Here is an 18,295-nt window from a genome sequence, read left to right as displayed (position 1 = left end):
TGAGATTAGAGATTGAGAGGAACTCATTTGAGAGTAAAAAAGTAATTACAAATCATTGAGAGAGAAAGAAAAAGAGAGAAAATTATTGTGATTTTCGCATATGTTTTTCAGATTACAAATGCGGATTCGTTCACCGTTGGATCAGGCTGATTTTTGGATAACAAGTTCTACGCGCGTGATACTTCAAATTATTCAGTTGAATCGGGTAAAAGATATCTTGAGAAAGATAAGTGTTTCACATTATCTACTCTATATTTTGAGATTTTATCTTCTTATCTCTATTAACAAGTAAGACTTTGTTTTGATTCGACCATTTGTAGCACGTTTTAGTGCACTCGTTGAAGGTTCTCTTGTATCTTTAGTGAAGTTATTTCTTTGGTCTGGATGACCCATGATTTTTATCGAGAGATTTTTCATGTTAACAAGTGTCTCTGTTTTCTTTACTTTCTATTTTGCGTTCTATATTTTATCCACAGGTTCTTAGAAGGGAAATTTATATTCATTGCTTATTATTTTTATTATAAAGTTTATTATTATATTGAGAGTAAATAGGCATTTTGGTCCCTGACTTTTGACCCCTTTTGCAAATTAGTCCCTATCTTTTTGAAATGTAAAAAATAGTTATTATCTTTGCATAAGTTTTGCAAAATAGTCTTTGTCGTTAAATTTAAAAATAACGTCGTTAGTGAGGTGCATTGTTGGAAATTTTTAGTGTCACATAGACTATCCAATGTGACAAATTATCCCAGATTGTGACACGTAGACTGTACTTTGATGTAAAATTTAAAAAGTTGTCAAATATTTTATTCTTCACTTACTTCTTCTTCCACAAATTAGGATTTCTAAAGCTTCTCTCTATGCCCTTTTTTACTTTTAGTGCCTTCTTTATGAAATATTTCACACACAGAGACATGTACTTTTGTAGCCAAATTTCATGGAAAAACTAACCAATGAAAAAATAACGATCCAGATAATAATAGGTAACATTGTTTTTCCTCTATCCATGTAACACTTGCAAGTCAACCAGATATTTAATGACTGTTAGGCAATTGGCCTAATTAACCTTGTATTCAACTAAACAAAAGAGAATGTAGGTGCTACCATTAAGTTCCAAAGCATATTCGTATGTAGGAATTTCATCCTTAGAAACAATTGAAAAAGAACACCTGCCATGTCACAACAAAAGCACAAAAAGTTTAAAATTTCAGCCAATATCTTGATATATTTTTACATACAACACAGTCCTTTTAGAATACCTAAAATCACCTCCACAAAATCTACAGTCTGCCAGTAAATTATGTTGGGCTGGTATTCGAATACTGCTTTGCTTTATGTATATAATTATTCATTGAGTCATAGTCATATGAATTTATGCATTTAGAAGCATCAAAGCTTTAGAAACCCTAATTTGAGGAAGAAAGAAGCAAGTGAAGAAGAAAATATTTGATAACTTTTTAAATTTTGCATGAAAGTACAGTCTACGTGTTACAATCTGAGACAATTTGCCACGTTGGATAGTTTATGTAGCACTAAAATTGCCAAAATGCATCTCATTAACGGCGTTACTTTTAAATTTAACGGCAAAGACTATTTTGCAAAACTTATGTAAAGATATAGACTATTTTTTACATTTAAAAAAGATAGAGACTAATTTACAAAATGAGTCAAAAGTCAGAGACCAAAATACCTATTTACTCTCCTACATTTTGGAAACTGTCAAGCTCAGGAATTGTCGTATTATCATTTTAGATAGGTGCTAACTCTGACATACTAGCATTAACCCCCCCCCCCTTCAATGACTATTTTTTAAAATTTCCACTAATGCTGGTTCTCAACTAGAAAAAAACTAACCTTTAATCTTGTTCTTTTTTTTTTTGGCTCGTGTCACTTTAATTAAAAAAATTGTAGTGTATGACCGTGTGCTAATCCCGTGTATAACTTGTATAGGAAAAAAAGACAACGCGTTGTCATCTCACAAAAAGGGTGAGAGAAGGAATAAGAAGAATAACACCAACCACGGTATCTGTGGTAACGGTCTACAAAATTCAATGTCCAAAATGTGATACCACCATGCCCAGCATAATAACGGGGAGGAAAAATGCCAGCAACTCAATTTTGAGACTCAATTTTGACACTCTTTTTCAACACTATCGGATAAAACCTCATGTTGGTCATATAGAGGAATAAGTTTGTAACTTTTATTTGGACTAGCGTGAGTTACTAGGGAGTTGAACGGGAATTCAGATTCAACGAACTTCACATGCCGAGAGGTGTAGATCCTTCCTGTTGTGGGATCGAGACACAAATATGCATGTTGATCAGCCGAGTAACCTACAAAAACACACATAGCAGACTTTGGTGCAAGTTTATGGTTAGCATATGGTTTAATCCAGGGAAAACACAAACATCCAAAACACTTTAACTTATGATAATCCGGACTAATGTTGAGCAATTTAGAATAGGGTGATTGGTACCCAAGAATTGGAGTTGGGAGGCGATTTATGAGATAAGCGGCGGTGGTCATGGCGTGAGGCCAATAGGTGAGGGGCAAGCCCGAGTGATGGAGAAGAGAGAGACCGGTTTCAGCAATGTGACGATTCCGACGTTCTGAAATTCCATTATGTTCAGGTGTATGAGGTGGCGTTGTATGATGACTTATACCATGATTGAGTAAAAAAGGGCGAAGACCAATATATTCGCCACCATTGTCTGTGTAAAGAATTTTTATTTTGTGATGATAGAAATTTTCAACTAGCGATTTAAATTTGGGAAATATAGTTTGCACATCAGATTTTCGTTTCATTGAATATAGCCAAATATAGCGAGTAAAATGATCAACAAACATGCAATAATAGCGAAGACCATCAATTGATAAAATAGGAGAAGTCCAGACATCAGAGAAAATTATTTCTAATGGATAACAAGATTTAAGAGTGGATTCATGGAATGGAAGTTTATGACTTTTGCTAATTTGACACGAGTTACAATCGGATTGCGAAAATTTATTTGAGCCTAAGGAAAAATGTTTCTGAACAAATTTGAAAATAGAAGATGAAGGGTGCCCAAGCCTATGATGCCATGATGCAGAGGATTCTGTTCGAACCGTGTGGACGGAGGGTGAGGTGGCGGGCCAGAGATAGAGTCCATCCACACATGAGCCTTTATGGGTTGTGTGACCCGTCTGCAAGTCCTTCACATAAAAAGAGTTTGACAGGAAAACAACAACATAGTTGGTTTGTTGGGTAAGTTTAGAGACAGAGATTATTTTTTGTTTCATGGAAGGAACACACAAAGCATTAGACAAGGATAAATCATTAAGTAAAAGTGTTCCAGAATGAGTGATGTTTAAACCTGAACCATTACCCATAAACAGTGAGTCAGGACCAGTGTACGGATGATGAAGCGCCAGATTATCGAGATCATTGGTTACGTGATGTGTCGCTCCACTGTCAAACAGAAAATCATGTTGCGATGGGCCGGCAGTTGCAGTATTGACCTGAACCTGTCCAGTGTGAGCCGAAAAGTTACGAGGTGGCGGTGGGACACTAGGATGCTGCTGCTGGAAGGTTTTGCACTGAGAGAGAACATGACCTTTGATGTTGCACCACTGACAGTGGCCGAGAAAAGGTTTGCGAGATGCTTTGGCATAGGTGTTTTTGAGAAGGATCCAGAGATCATGCGAGGTCTTGGTTTGAGACACCAGGGAGACCACTTCATTAGAGACAGTGGTGAGGAGAGCACCATATATAAGGCGGTCCTGTCGACGCCAGGTTTGGTAAGCAGGATTCTGAGTTGTTACCGGAAGTGATGCAGTGATGGGGTCGTTTCCGACGGAGTCGGCGTCGAAGATGTTGGAGCGGTGAGGATCGTTTCTGACGGCGTAGGAAAAGATCCATCTGGATATTGGAGGAGATCATAACCATCAAGGAGAGCTTCAACTTGTTGTTTCCAATTAGGATAATTGTTGGGAAGAAGTTTGGTGACATTGGTGAAAGTGATGCAAGCAAGGGGTTTGGATGGCTCATGGGGGTTGGGAATGAAGGAGTTGTTGTCGGCCATGGGAGGCAAGGGTGGGGAACGACGTCCTTAATTGAAGAAATAGGGAATGGGTGGATCGTTTAGGCTGATACCATATAGAGGAATAAGTTTGTAACTTTTATTGATAAATTTGATATTAGTTTACAGTGATATATATACAAGTGAACAGCCCTAATATGTAGTGAATCAAGCTACCAATCTCCTAATAATTCTCAACAAATCAGAATTGGAAATAATAGATTTGCACGGCTAAATAATTAAAGGAATTGAAAACTAATTATTATGATTGATAGGTCATACTTATATAGGGATTGGGTTCGAGTTATTTAGTGATGCCAACACAAGATTTCACCTAATAGCAGTAAAATGTTCAAAAGTGTCAACGAGTAAGTTACCAGCATTCCCCAATTATGGTGGAATGGCCTTCACATGTCTTAGTACTATTCTGTTTCCCATTTTTGTGTGTAGGATCGGGCATGCACCAGTGAAGTAGGCTAACATCAATTATAAGAAAACGGGGAGGTGGGGGATGGAAAACAAAAGGTGAGATGGCAAAAACAGAAAAGATTCACTGTTCCTATAAAGTTTCATAACCTATAATTTGTTTGTGCCTGCACCTAAAAACTCACCAGACATTGCCAATGTACTCATACCTTATATACCTTCCAGAACAAAAGTTCGATATAGGTTCAACTCTCAAACACCTGAAATTTCTTTGTCATTAGAACTGCTTCCAAAAGGTGGAAATATTGTATGATTCGAACAAATTTCCCGTGAGCAATTATGTTGATCCTACCAACCTGACTTTCAATCGGTTCCTAAATCTTTAGTTAACAAAGTTCAATACCCCTTTGTTTTGCTGCATCAACAACATCTTTTCCATCTCCACTGATCATATACAGCTAATAGAAGGATTTCCACAACATGATAGAAAATGGGTACACTGATAGAGCCCTTCTATAAAATCTGTCACATATTGTCTCAATGCCCATAGAATTGTGCAAAAGCTCTGCAGCTTCCACCCAGACATATTCAGGTGGTATTGGCATGGCATCCAAAATTGCATTTAGCAGGCTTGAACAAGCCCAAAACCATAGACTGGCTGAGTTTGAGTCAGAATTGTATTCCTTGGTTAGTAGCTTGCAAACAACAATAGCTAATGGGAAGTTGTGAGGAACAACCTCCATAATGGCTTCAACAAAATCCACCAGATGTTTGGGGTCACTAACAGTTTGTGGTAAAATAGATGAACCAAACCATAACTGAAGTATCAAATTTAGCAGAGAACAGTCAAATGAAACTGGACTTAATATGGCTGCACTCTTGGCTTCTTGATGCTGTCAACAAATTTTCTGGTCAACACCTTGGGAACTAGCAATGCTTGAGAGGAACCATCAGCATACAACTCCAAATTCTTCTTGATGGCACCATCAGAACCATCCTCCTTCAAGCTCCACGCATCATAAACCAGAAACATTACATATGTCTTTATACATTGCTCTAAACCTCCAAAACTAGCAGTACTCTTAGCCTTGTCCAAAGCAATGCATGCTGCTGTTTTATCATTCTGTAAAAAATTATAGAAAGACAGATTAAGAAATCAAAACATCATATCTATCTGTTTATGATCATAACTGGATCTGTCTGAAACAGATTTTGAATCCAATCCCAGGGAGCCACAAGAATTACCATCATCAGTGATCTCCATCCCTCCATTTGGGAGATTTTGTACTTGTACTTGCCAAATAGATTTGAACCACCAGATTGTAATTGCTTTTGCCAGATCAATTCTTCGATTGTGGATAGCATTTTCAATGTACTGATTCCAGATGCACTGGATTCCAGGAACTTCTATTGACCATCTGTTAATGGCTTCCTCAAATCCCATGAAACTATCAACATTAATATCCTGTTTCTGTATAAGAGCTGATGCCAGGACCAATTCTATGCAGGAAGGATACTGCTCAACATATTTATCCAGCAAATCTCTAAAGCATTCTTTGTTATCAAGGGCAGCCATGCATCTGAGATGATTGAGAGCAAAAAGTTGAGCAGACCTGAGATTAACTTCACTTTTTACAGATTCACGATAGACAAAAGAATCAATAGATTCAATAGCTGTTTCCACAAGTTTAATAGCCATCTTCAGATAAACTGACAAAGGGCCATTCATTATCAAGGAGACCTTTCTCTGATTCAAACTTCTGAACAGCATCAGGCAGTCTCCTGTAAATAACTAAGTAAACACAACAAACCCAGAATACACATTTGTCAGAAACAGTTAAGCAATTGAGTATTTCTAAGAGTGACAGATGATGAGACTCATTGGATTTTGTTGTAGTAGAGAATATTCCATAACTTCTTTCAATGGCCTTCTCAACATTCCCTGACATGCATAGGCAATGCATCATTTGTAAAAACAGGTCTAAGATGCATGCACTTTCATGTATTATGCCCTAGGGACTGGCAGATGTATGTTGGCAGAGCACTGAGAGAGCAGAATCATAGGCAACCAATCGGTCAGCAAGCTTCCCCCGACTATTGATGTACATGAGCCACAGTACATAAGATTCTTCACAGAGCTTAACCTGGAAAACAACAGTTGACTGTTTTCACAGCACAAATTCAGTTCTCAAAAGGAAGGAATAACATGCTAACAAAAAGTTAAAAAAGGATTAAAGTAGAGACCAAAAAGATAACAAACAAGAATTATAGATGATTGCGGAAATTGGACAGAATCATGCGATTTTGATTGTACAACTATAGTTAGGATTTGTTATGATTTCTTTCCTTTCTTAGTTACAACAATTATAGGGATTTGGGTTCTTGATTTTTAGCTCTAAATTAGTGTACAGAATAACCCTATTTATACACACCATTGTACCTTTTTCAAACATAGAAAAATACACTTCATTTTTCTATATGGTATCAGAGCTCGATCTGATACTTCCCTAAACCTAGCATTGGTCCTACCATGGAAAGGGAGAAAACAGAAAACGCAACCAAAGGGGAGACTGACATGTTGCTAACCAGCTCACCTGAAGGGATTGCTCTCCCTATCACATGCCACAAACTGAATGGGCAAAAATTCATCCAATGGGAGAGGTCAATTCGCATCTTCCTCCAAGGAAAAGGAAAGGGAAGGTATATCTCGGGTGACCCCAAACAACCAAAAAAGAGGGATTCCAACCTTCAAAAATGGCAACTAGAAAACAGTTTGGTGATGTCGTGGCTTCTCAATACCATGACAAATGAAATTGGGGAGAACTTCATGTATTATGACACCGCAAAGGAGATATGGAATGCAATGAAGACAACACTTCTGCCATATTTGAGATCAAGAGCCTGCTCCTGACCTGCGACAGGGAGAAAAATTAGTCACTGAATTTTTCAACACCTTGAGTAGATACTAGCAGCAATTGGATACCTACGAAGGAATGGAATGGAAGTGTCCAGATGACAAAAGAAATATAGAGAGTTGGTGGAAAAGGACAGAATCTACAAATTTCTGTTGGGGCTTAATAGGGACCTTGATGAAGTACGTGGAAGAGTACTTGGAACCAAACCACATCCAAAATTACGGGAAGTATTCTCAGAAGTAAGAAGAGAAGAGAGTAGAAGAAAATTTATGCTAGGGAACATTACGCTAGCCCCATACATTGAAAACTCAGCATTGGCATCAGGAGGGAATCAGACCCGTCCACCACAGAAGAAGAACCGCCCCTGTTGTGATCATTGCAGGAAACTAGGCCACACCAAGGAAACCTGCTGGGACATCCATGGTAAACCACTAGATGCAAAGTCATTCCGGAATAAGGAAACTAGAGGCAACACAACTTATAACACTTCTCAAGAAGGAGAGGTAAGTTCTGATCCAAGTCCCTTTAGCAGGGAACAAATAGAATCCCTGCAGAAACTTCTCCAACAAACCTTGTTGAGCACAAGGAAACCTACTAGTACAACAAAAGTAGCTCAGAAAGGTAATTTTTCACATACTTTAAACACCTCCAAAGGAAAAAGAAGATCCTGGATTATAGACTCTAGAGCTTCAGATCACATGACTGGAGACATAACTGTTTTTGACAACTATTCTCCATGTCATGAACACTCTACAGTTCGGATAGCAGACGATACACTCTCAAAAGTTGTTGGTAAAGGTTCAGTTGTGATTTTAGAAGATATCACTTTAAATTTTGTACTTTATGTACCCAAACTTGACTGCAACTTGCTGTTCATCAGCAAATTGATAAATGATTTGAACTGTGTCACTAAATTTTCCCATAATGTGTGTGTTTTTCAGATTTTGAGGTCGGGAAAGACGATTGGCAGTGCTGAAGAATGTGATGGGCTCTATCTTCTTCAGGTTAAAGATTCCAATAAGAAACCCGAAGCTAATTCATGTATAGTGATCCCTTCAAAAAGTGAAGAGTCTGTAATGTTGTGGCACTATAGATTAGGCCACCTAAATTTTATGTATTTGAAAAAAATGTTCCCATCATTATTCAATAAAAGACTAAGAAATTTTCATTGTGAAACTTGTCAATTATCCAAGCATACTAGGAGCACTTACCCCCCACAACCTTACAAACCTTCCTAACCATTCTCGCTAATTCATAGTGATGTATTGGGACCATCAAGAGCCAGCAATATTATCGGCTCTAGATGGTTTTTGACGTTCATCGATGACCACACAAGAGTCACATGGGTGTTTCTTATGAAGGAAAAGTCAGAAGTAGGACAAATATTAGAGATTTTTCATACAATGGTGCAAACACAATTCCAGACCAACATTAAGGTATTGAGAATAGATAATGGTCGTGAATACTATAATTCCATGCTGAATTTCTACCTACAGAAAAATGGAATTGTGCATCAGAGTTCATGTGTAGACACTCCACAACAGAATGGAGTGGCGGAGAGGAAAAATAGACACCTACTGGAAGTGACGAGATCACTGATGTTGGCCACAAATGTACCAAAACAATTTTGGGGAGAAGTTGTATTGTCCGCAACCTATCTCATAAACAGAGTGCCTTCTAGTGTCCTTAATTTCAACACCCCTCACACAGTCCTTCAGACCACCTACCCAACCAACAAAAGCCTCACCTCAATTCCCTTGAAAGTGTTTGGTTGTTCATATTTTTTTCACAACCTAGACCCACACCGTAGTAAACTTGATCCCAACTCCATCAAAAGCATATTCCTAGGATACTCACCTCACCAAAAGGGGTAAAAGTGCTACTCTCCCACAACCAGAAAATTCTATCATACAATGGATGTGACATTTTTCGAGCATCGGCCTTACTATCCCAAAGTTGGCATTCAAGGGGAGAAGATGCCAGTTTTGACTGACATGACAGAATTCCAACTTTTAGACTTAGAAAAGGATGAGATGGCTGCACCTTTGGAGACTACAGAAACTGCTCCTGCAGAACCAGAGATTGAAGAAACTATATCAGCAGTACTAACAGAAATTGCTTCTGCGAAACCAGAAGAAGCTCAACCAAGGAGTCAAGATCAAAACTGGAGGGTTTACGTTAGAAAAAGGAGAAACCAGAAGGCGGTAAAGCCAATCATAGTTTCAATGTAGATCCATGAATCTGACCAGGCTCCTGAAAATGAAATTCCCACAGGTAACTCTATTCCTATCTCTGAATCTATTCATACTAATACAAGTAACTTGGATATGCCTATTGCCTTGAGAAAAGGGGTGAGAACCTGCACTCAACACCCCATTGAAAAATATATATCCTATGGAAAATTATCATAGGGATACAAGGCTTTTGTAGCATTGCTTGATAGCACTCATGTCCCAAGAAACATTCAGGAAGCTTTCCAACATCCTAAATGGACTACAACAGTGAATGAAGAGTTTCAAGCATTGGCAAAGAATAACACCTGGGAGATCACTACTCTACCTAAAGGAAAAAGACTAGTTGGATGCAAGTGGATTTTTACTATCAAGTACAATGTTGATGGTAGTATAAACCGGTACAAAGCCAAGTTAGTGGCAAAAGGATTCACCCAATCATATGGGGTGGACTATGAAGAAACCTTTGCACCAGTAGCCAAACTCAACTCAGTTTGAGTTATTTTGTCATTGGCAGTAAACCTGGATTGGCCCTTGCACCAGCTGGATATCAAAAATGTCTTCCTAAATGGCGAGTTGGAAGAGGAAGTGGACATACAGATTCCTCCAGGTTGTGAAGCAGCCAACACCTCAAATAAGGTATGCAAACTCCGGAAGTCATTGTATGGTCTTAAGCAATCTCTAAGAGCTTGGTTTGAGAGGCTGACCCGAGCTGTCAAGAAAGAGGGGTTCACCCAATGTCAGTCAGATCACACAATGTTTGTTAAACACTCATTGGAAGGGAAGGTAACACTATTTATCGTCTATGTTGATGACATTGTAATCACGGGAGACGACCATAACCAAATCAATCCCTTGAAGAGTTTTCTGGCTAGAGAATTTGAGGTAAAAAATTTGGGGTAGCTTAAGTACTTTCTAGGGATGGAAGTGGCTCGAACAAAGCATGGGATCTATATGTCTCAAAGGAAGTACACCCTAGATCTACTCCAAGAAATAGGGATGCTTGGGTGCAAGGAAGCCAACACCCCTATAGAACCAACCAATCAGAACAGCTTTGAAGATGATAGTCCTCCATCTGATAAAACCAGGTACCAAAGTCTGGTTGGAAAATTAATCTACTTGACACATACCAGGCCGGACATTGGTTTTGCAGTAAGTATGGCAAGTCGCCATATGTCAAATCCCACAGATGTTCATGAGAAAGCTATGAGGAGAATCCTACAATACCTTAAAGGTACCCTAGGCAAAGGTCTCTACTTCAAGAAAAACTCAGACAAGGGCATTGAAGTATATACAAACTTGGATTGGTGTTAGAACTATTGACAAGTACACCAATTTGTTCAAGTAGTAATTAAAATGGTAAGACCGAGTATCGTATCAACAGAGAATTTCTTGTACTTCAATGACGCATATTCAGTTTGTAAACAATGTTTAATTGTAGTAAAGTGAAATGAAGCAGCTCATTCATGTCATCAAGTGAACTGTAACAATTTTTCTCAACTTAAGAACAAATGCTAGAAATAAACGCTGAGTTGTGAGATGAAACAAATACCGAGGTGGATATGTCGGAGAGTATTCTACTGAACTTTTTCTTGATGTGACTAATGAAGTTTTTTTCTATCTAACATTATCCTAATGTTCTTTGCACTGTCAAACTTACTCTAACTGCAATATCTCACATGAAAGAGCCTAGCCCTCCTAGTTTCATTCTTGATTCCTCAACAAATTCAGTCTAAGCGAGCCGCATTATGGATTAGATGCAATTTCTACTAGATTACTTCACACTATTCCTAGAAACGAAGGCTTCAAGCTGTTCTACCAAGTTCTAAGGACTAAAAGCATTTCCCAACACTTAAATCCTAACAAAGCATATAAATGGATGATCAAGTCATAAATATGATAAGTAACCACAGATAGAAGCAGAGAACATTAGCAAATAATATTAAATAGATAGTTAGAGTTTTTACATCAAGAGTGCTCAGTGGAAAAACTCCTTAACAATGAAGTGTTTAGTCCTCCATTAGCATGGAGAGCTCAATACAAGGCTAAAAACAAGATTGAAATGGAATGGTGAAGTGAAAGTATGAAGAAAGCAGCTTCCTTTCCTTCCCTCAGCCTTGATGCTCCGTTTTCTTCTCTCCTACGCTACATGTGCCCCCTAGTTTCCCTTTCTCTTCCAGCTTTAAAGACTTTTGGGTTTCTTAGATTATGAATGCACGCTTAGCGAGCATGTCTCGCTGAGCTAGAGTTAGTGACTGGGCGCTTAGTGGATGTGGACGCGCTAAGCGTGAGAAGCGACAAAGGTTTCGCTGGGCGGGCTGGCTGTGCCCTTAGCGCGCTGCTATCTGACTTTACATTCTCTAGGGTTCTTCTCTCATTGGGCGAGCTGGCTTCCTCGCTAAGCGGATTAGCCTCGCTTAGCTAGTCTGGCTCGCTGAGCGAGCTCTTTAACAACACTTCCAAATCTTCCTTTCTTAAACCTGAAAATCCAAATATTAACAATCTCAATCATCAAAATGAAGCCTCCACTGTGTAAAACTCAAACAAAATCAGTTATTTACAAATCTTACACAAGAAACCATAAAATTAGAGGCACATTGCTACTTTTTAATGGATTTTGTACTCTTGAATAGCAATTATCAATTGGGCAGGTTGTGCTTTTGACAGGAAATCAACTACTGGTTATTGCACCTTTGTGTGGGAGAATCTGGTAACTTGGAGGAGCAAGAAGCAGTCCATGGTAGCTAGGAGTAGTGCAGAAGCCGAACTAAGAGTCATGGCACATGACATTTGCGAAGGAATTTGACTGAAGAGGATTTGGAAGAAATCAGGATTCCCACCTACTCTACAATGAAGATACTATGTGACAACAGAGCTGCCATAAGCATGGCCAAAAATCCAGTTCATCATGATCGAACAAAACATATAGAGATTGACAAACATTTCATTAAGAAAAAAATTGACCAAGACATTATAGTTGTTACCCATGTTCCATCATGTAACCAAACAGCAGACATCCTAACTAAAGCTCTTCCAAGACACTCATATGAGGACATTAGAACCAATCTGGGAATGATAAATATCTATCACCCAGGTTGAGGGGGGGTGTAGATGATTGTGGAAATTAGACAGAATCATGTGATTCTAATTGTACAACTATAATTAGGATTTGCTATTATTTATTTTCTTTCTTAGTTACAACAATTATAGAGATTTTGGTTCCTGATTTTTAGCTCTAAATTAGTGTACAAAATCAGTCTTGTAACCCTATTTATACACACCATTGTACCTTCTCAAACATAGAAAAATACAGTTCATTTTTCTATAAGAATTGCATTGAATTCTCTCATAATGGCCCACTTTCCTACTAAGACTATTTGTCCAGAAAGATTTTTAATTCATCCATTCACACCCATCACTACATGAATATACTTGCCAGCGACCAGTTTTTATAAAATGATAGACTGGTTCCAACAATTTATCAATTTAAAATAATGGGCCAAAATAGTTCTGCTGTACAACTCGGTTTTCCTTATGATATTTAAAGTAATGGACAACATGTATTTTAGACTAGTGTTTTTACTTCTATGTGCAAAAAATAGAAGCAAGTAGGAGAGGGACTAGTTATTACACAAACCAAACCACAAGACCTAAAAGGTAATTCATAAAGTCTCTAGATTTCCTGAGTTTACCATCAATAACAATATTCTCAAAAACTCTTCAGATGAAATATTCTCCAGGGCACACTCCACATAAAAGTAGGAGCAAAGAAGAACATACCGCAGACAAGAACATGTCATCCTTTTCATTTGGCTTCAAATTTCCATAGTAAATCAGTAGATAAACAAACCAGAGTACCACAGATGATGGATCATTGTCCAGAGCTTTTGACAGCACAGACAGAGCCTGAAAAATCCAAATTTTGAGATGAAGATCGATGGACAAATCGTAACACTAACCATCCAGACAGTGCATATACAACTGTTACCTTTCTTACACCCTGCAATTTATTAATTTCCTGGTTGAGAATAAGAAGAGCCATCTCAACAACTTGTTCACTATCAGCCGTAGCCTGCTTAATTTGATTCTAAGTATTTATCCAATAAATAAAGGGGAAGTTAGCATGAATAAAGAAATACAAAGAAACCATAAATTTGAACTAAGTTATGCAAGCCAGATTAATCAAGATGCGTCGACCAGGGCAATTGTTAAATACATGTTATAGCCATTAGCCAATAAGAGGAAAAGGAAGTTCTTGATAAAACTGGTGGGGAGAAAGAACTCCTTATACAAAACAAATACTTTCCCACTCCAAAGTTCTCAAATTAACTCATTTAAAGTTCCTAGAAATATAATCACGACTAGAAACTCTTTGGCTATTTCATTAAGTTACACAAAAAGCCAACATATTGTATGTACATGCACTGGCATGCACAGGTACAGAAAATATAAGAATGGTTATATTTCAAATCTTAAATTTAAAAAAGTGGACCATTGAAATATTCAAAACCATAATCTCATAGCTAGCATGGGAGTGTGACACTAGAAAGAAGCACAAAAGGTATAAGAAAAAAAAGAACTAGATTTTCTGGCATCTGACATAGAATCCACTAAGTAGAAACTTTGAATTTACCAAAACAAAAGGAATTTTCTTGGAATAATATAGATTGCTATAAAAATAAAAGTTTTACAAATAGTTGGTCCCTCTACAGGCACCATAAAACTTCTTGGCAGGCATGCACTTTTCTAGGACTTCTCAATAAACCATCAGAAGTATAACCAAAAATAAAATCCTAAAAATGATTCTACAAAACCAAAATTAAATCATTAAAAATCAAACTAGAATTACAGTTGACCCATTTTGCTCACTTCTGCATAGTGATAACCTTGGAGCCTCGAACTGAAACATAATTAAAGAGATAAAAATGGAAAACTAATAGAAGTGTACTAAACAAGGGAAAAAACAATAGTTAAAAGTAACAAACCCCTGCTTCATTTCTCCAGTGAAAAGAAGATAATTGTATGTTACATGCCCCATGGACCTCTATGCGTTCATCACCACCATGCAATAATGGACCATCAGCAGGTAAATCATTTCCAATCAGATTTGATGTAGCTAAAGTAAGGGTGAAATGCTTCTGCCAACATTGAGCATTTCTATGTGCCACAACAGGTTTATAGGCAAATTGATCTGCTTTCAGAGTATCTAAACCAACAAGGTAAGTTGGCAGAATCGTAGCTTTGTGACACTTGGGAACTTTTGCCACACCATTACAGTTTTAGTTGCTTAACTAGTGCCAACTCCCAATATCTAGTACTCTTAAATAATTGCGAGATGGGTTCATTTGGATTTCATACTAAACTACTAAAACTACTAATTGACATGCGAAAATGGCTTCTTTATTCTCTACCATTGACTATTAGCTATGAGCAGATGTTAATATTGGTAAATGGAATTCCATTACAAATTATGAAGTATGATTTTATTTTGATATCAGCTGCTTTGCAATAGTTTCTGATATATTATTAAGATTTCTTTTCTGAAGACATTGTTATACACTATTTTGGTAGATTGTCAAGGTAGATTACCATTGCATCAACAGCAAGAAAAAAAATCATTATATAAAAAATTAACTATATTTGTTTTATTCAATGAAATTATCTTTAAAATATATTTCATTTGATTGAATATCAAATTCTAATATATGATAGTTTAGGACAAAATTATCTTTTTTGAAATTATCTAAATTTGTTAATGAGTGTGAAATCATTTATTTCACTTATAAATAAGACCAGATGTATAAAATGTACAATCATGAGGGAGAAAGAGAAGAAAGAAAACAATTTGAAATGTAAAAATTTGGTCTGGCAAACGCATACAATAAATCACGACATGTTATCAGACTGACCAACCATTCTTAGGTCCATATGCAACGTATTATTTTACTATTTCATTGTAATTATAATTTTTTATTAACTACCAAAACTTGTCGTTTTGTCAATGGAAATAAAAGGCATTAGAAGTTGGTGGCTCCCAAAGATGTGTGGGGTGTATGCAATTATTAATAACAAGATGAGGTATCATAAGGAAAGAAAGAACTAAAACAACTCAGAGAAAAATGATCAGCTGCAGCTCTTGCTTTATTCATCAATGGCGGAAGCTTATATACATGAGATGTAAGGTTGTTATAACCGAAAGCTAACTAACCTAACTAACTTCTCCATAACCAACTTAACCAACCTAACTAATGCTGTTAAGAGCCCCCCTCAAGCTGGGAATGGATATTCATCATTCCCAGCTTGTTACAAAGGTGCTGAAAGATGGCAGGCGTCAAGGCCTTGGTGAATATATCCACGAGTTGCAGGGATGATGAAACTGGAAGGAGTTTGACGAGGCCCGAGTTAATCTTGTGACGGACAATATGACAATCTATCTTAATGTGTTTGGTTCGCTCATGGAAAACAGGATTTGTGGCTATTTGAATTGCAGACTGGTTGTCACAATATAAGGTTGCTGGTTGAATGAATGTGGCGCGAAAGTCCTGAAGTAGATAAGTCAGCCATTGTAGCTCGCAAGTGGTAGAAGCAAGAGCTCGATACTTAGCTTCGGAGGAGTTGCGCGACACGGTTGATTGCTTCTTTGATTGCCAAGAGACAAGGGAAGAACCAAGGTAAACCAAGAACCTCGTAGTAGATTTTCTGGAATCTTTGCACCCTGCCCAATCCGAGTCACTGAAAGCTCGAAGTTGGGGAGTGCCCGTCGCAGCGAAGAAGAGTCCTGAGCTTGGTGTACCCTTGAGGTATCGAAGGATGCGAAAGGCAGCTTGAAGATGAGTGTTGGTAGGAGTAGCCATGTATTGGCTGAGTTGCTGAACTGCATATGCGATATCTGGGCGTGTGTTGGTGAGGTATATGAGTTTGCCTATTAATCTTCTATAGGAGGATGAAGACTCAGTCGAAAGAAGGTTTCCTGAGTTCATTTGCAGCTTCGTGGAGTAATCCATTGGTGTTGAGTTTGGTTTGCAACCTAGCATACCTGAGTCACATAAAATGTCCAAGGTATACTTATGTTGACATAGATGGATGCCATCAGAGGTGCGTGCAATTTCGAGCCCGAGAAAGAACTTCAAATCTCCAAGGTCTTTAATTCTGAACTCTTGATCCAGGAGGGTGATTATGGTTTGTATTTCAGCTATGCTGTTTCCTGTGAGGATGATATCATCCACGTATACTAAGAGTATCGTAGTGATGGCTCCTGTGAAGCGCAAGAAAAGGGAGTGATCTGCATTGGATTGTTGAAACCCGTGAGAGGTTAAGAAGCTAGATAACTTCGTGAACCATTGTATGCTAGCTTGTTTAAGCCCGTAAAGAGACCGTTGAAGACGACATACAAGCTGCGGATTATCAACCGAAAGACCTGGTGGGATTTGCATATACACTTCTTCGTCAAGTTCCCTATGGAGAAACGCATTGTTGACATCCAGCTGTCGTAGATGCCATCGGTTGAGTGCAGCTAATGCAAGAAGAAGACGGATTGTAGTGAGCTTCGCTACCGGAGAAAATGTGTCGAGGTAATCTAACCCCTCCATTTGGGTGTACCCCTTTGCAACTAATCGCGCTTTGTGTCTTTCTATGGAACCATCTGCCCGATATTTGATTTTATATATATGCATATCCATCCGATAGCTGTCTTGTGAGGAGGAAGAGGTGTGAGTCTCCACGTGTTGTTTGACTGGAGAGCCTGTAACTCGACCTTCATCGCCTTAATCCAACAGTCATGGCGAGAAGCTTCGGCGTATAAGGAGGGTTCTGTTGTTGATGAGATGCTCATGACGAAATTCCTGTGTGCAGGTGAGAGACGTGAGTATGAAAACACTGAACTTAGAGGATAACGAACAACCGCCGAAGCATTTGATGTAGATGAAGCAAGGTCTCTGTGATAGTCTTGGAGATATGTCGGGGCATGTTTTGCTCGTGTGGAACGCCTAAGGTGTGGAAGAGGTTGCTCATTTGAAGGTTCATTAGATGAGGGTACTGATATCGTGGGTCGTGATGGGTAGTTTTCTATTGGTGGGTCAAGGTTCTTACCGGAAAAGGATCCCGGAGATGGAGCTGAATTATCTGGGTTTAAATGCTGGATTTCAGAATAATATGGGAAATGATCTTCATAAAACATGACATTTCTAGACACTGCAACATCATTAGAATGCAAATCATATACAAGATATCCTTTTGTATGTGTTTTAAAACCAATGAAGATGCATGGGTGTGCCCTAGCATCAAGCTTTTGTCGATTTGCTTTGAGCGTGTTGATGTAACATAGACATCCGAAAACTTGAAGGTTAAAGATATCACATGGATGCTTATGTAATTTTTCGTAAGGTGAAATATCATGCAAGTATGGTGTGGGGATGCAATTGATTAGGTATGCGGCATGTGGCAAGGCGTAACACCAGAAATTAGGTGGTAGACTCGCCTGAAACAAGAGTGCTCGAGTGATGTTGAGTAGGTGCTGATGCTTTCGTTCCGCGACACCATTTTGTTCTGGAGTTTCGACACATGTAGTTTGGTGTATAATTCCTTTCGATGCATAATAATGATGCATGAAGAACTCAACCCCATTATCACTTATGATTTTAACTTAGCCATTATACTGTGTTTCAATGA

At 38.2% G+C, this 18,295-nt stretch overlaps 2 protein-coding genes across 2 annotated transcripts; one reads left to right on the top strand and one right to left on the bottom strand.

Annotated features, from left to right (window-relative positions):
- Positions 1-3,900: 3,900 nt before the first annotated feature.
- LOC114385322 lies at positions 3,901-7,186 on the bottom strand. Its single transcript, XM_028345351.1, has 3 exons — positions 7,077-7,186; positions 5,728-6,644; positions 3,901-5,605 (listed from the first exon to the last, which is right to left on the bottom strand). Exons 2-3 carry the CDS (start codon positions 6,251-6,253, stop codon positions 5,601-5,603), a joined length of 531 nt encoding a protein of 176 aa, XP_028201152.1. The 5' UTR covers positions 6,254-6,644; positions 7,077-7,186; the 3' UTR covers positions 3,901-5,600.
- Positions 7,187-7,635: 449 nt separating this feature from the next.
- LOC114385313 lies at positions 7,636-8,451 on the top strand. Its single transcript, XM_028345338.1, has 2 exons — positions 7,636-8,189; positions 8,339-8,451. The coding sequence occupies exons 1-2, from the start codon at positions 7,667-7,669 to the stop codon at positions 8,371-8,373; spliced, it is 558 nt and encodes a 185-aa protein (XP_028201139.1). The 5' UTR covers positions 7,636-7,666; the 3' UTR covers positions 8,374-8,451.
- Positions 8,452-18,295: the final 9,844 nt, after the last annotated feature.

This window comes from Glycine soja, chromosome 2 (genome assembly GCF_004193775.1).
Source record: "Glycine soja cultivar W05 chromosome 2, ASM419377v2, whole genome shotgun sequence".
In the NCBI taxonomy this organism is placed as follows: Eukaryota; Viridiplantae; Streptophyta; class Magnoliopsida; order Fabales; family Fabaceae; genus Glycine; species Glycine soja.
This window is presented reverse-complemented; position numbering and strand designations above follow the sequence as displayed.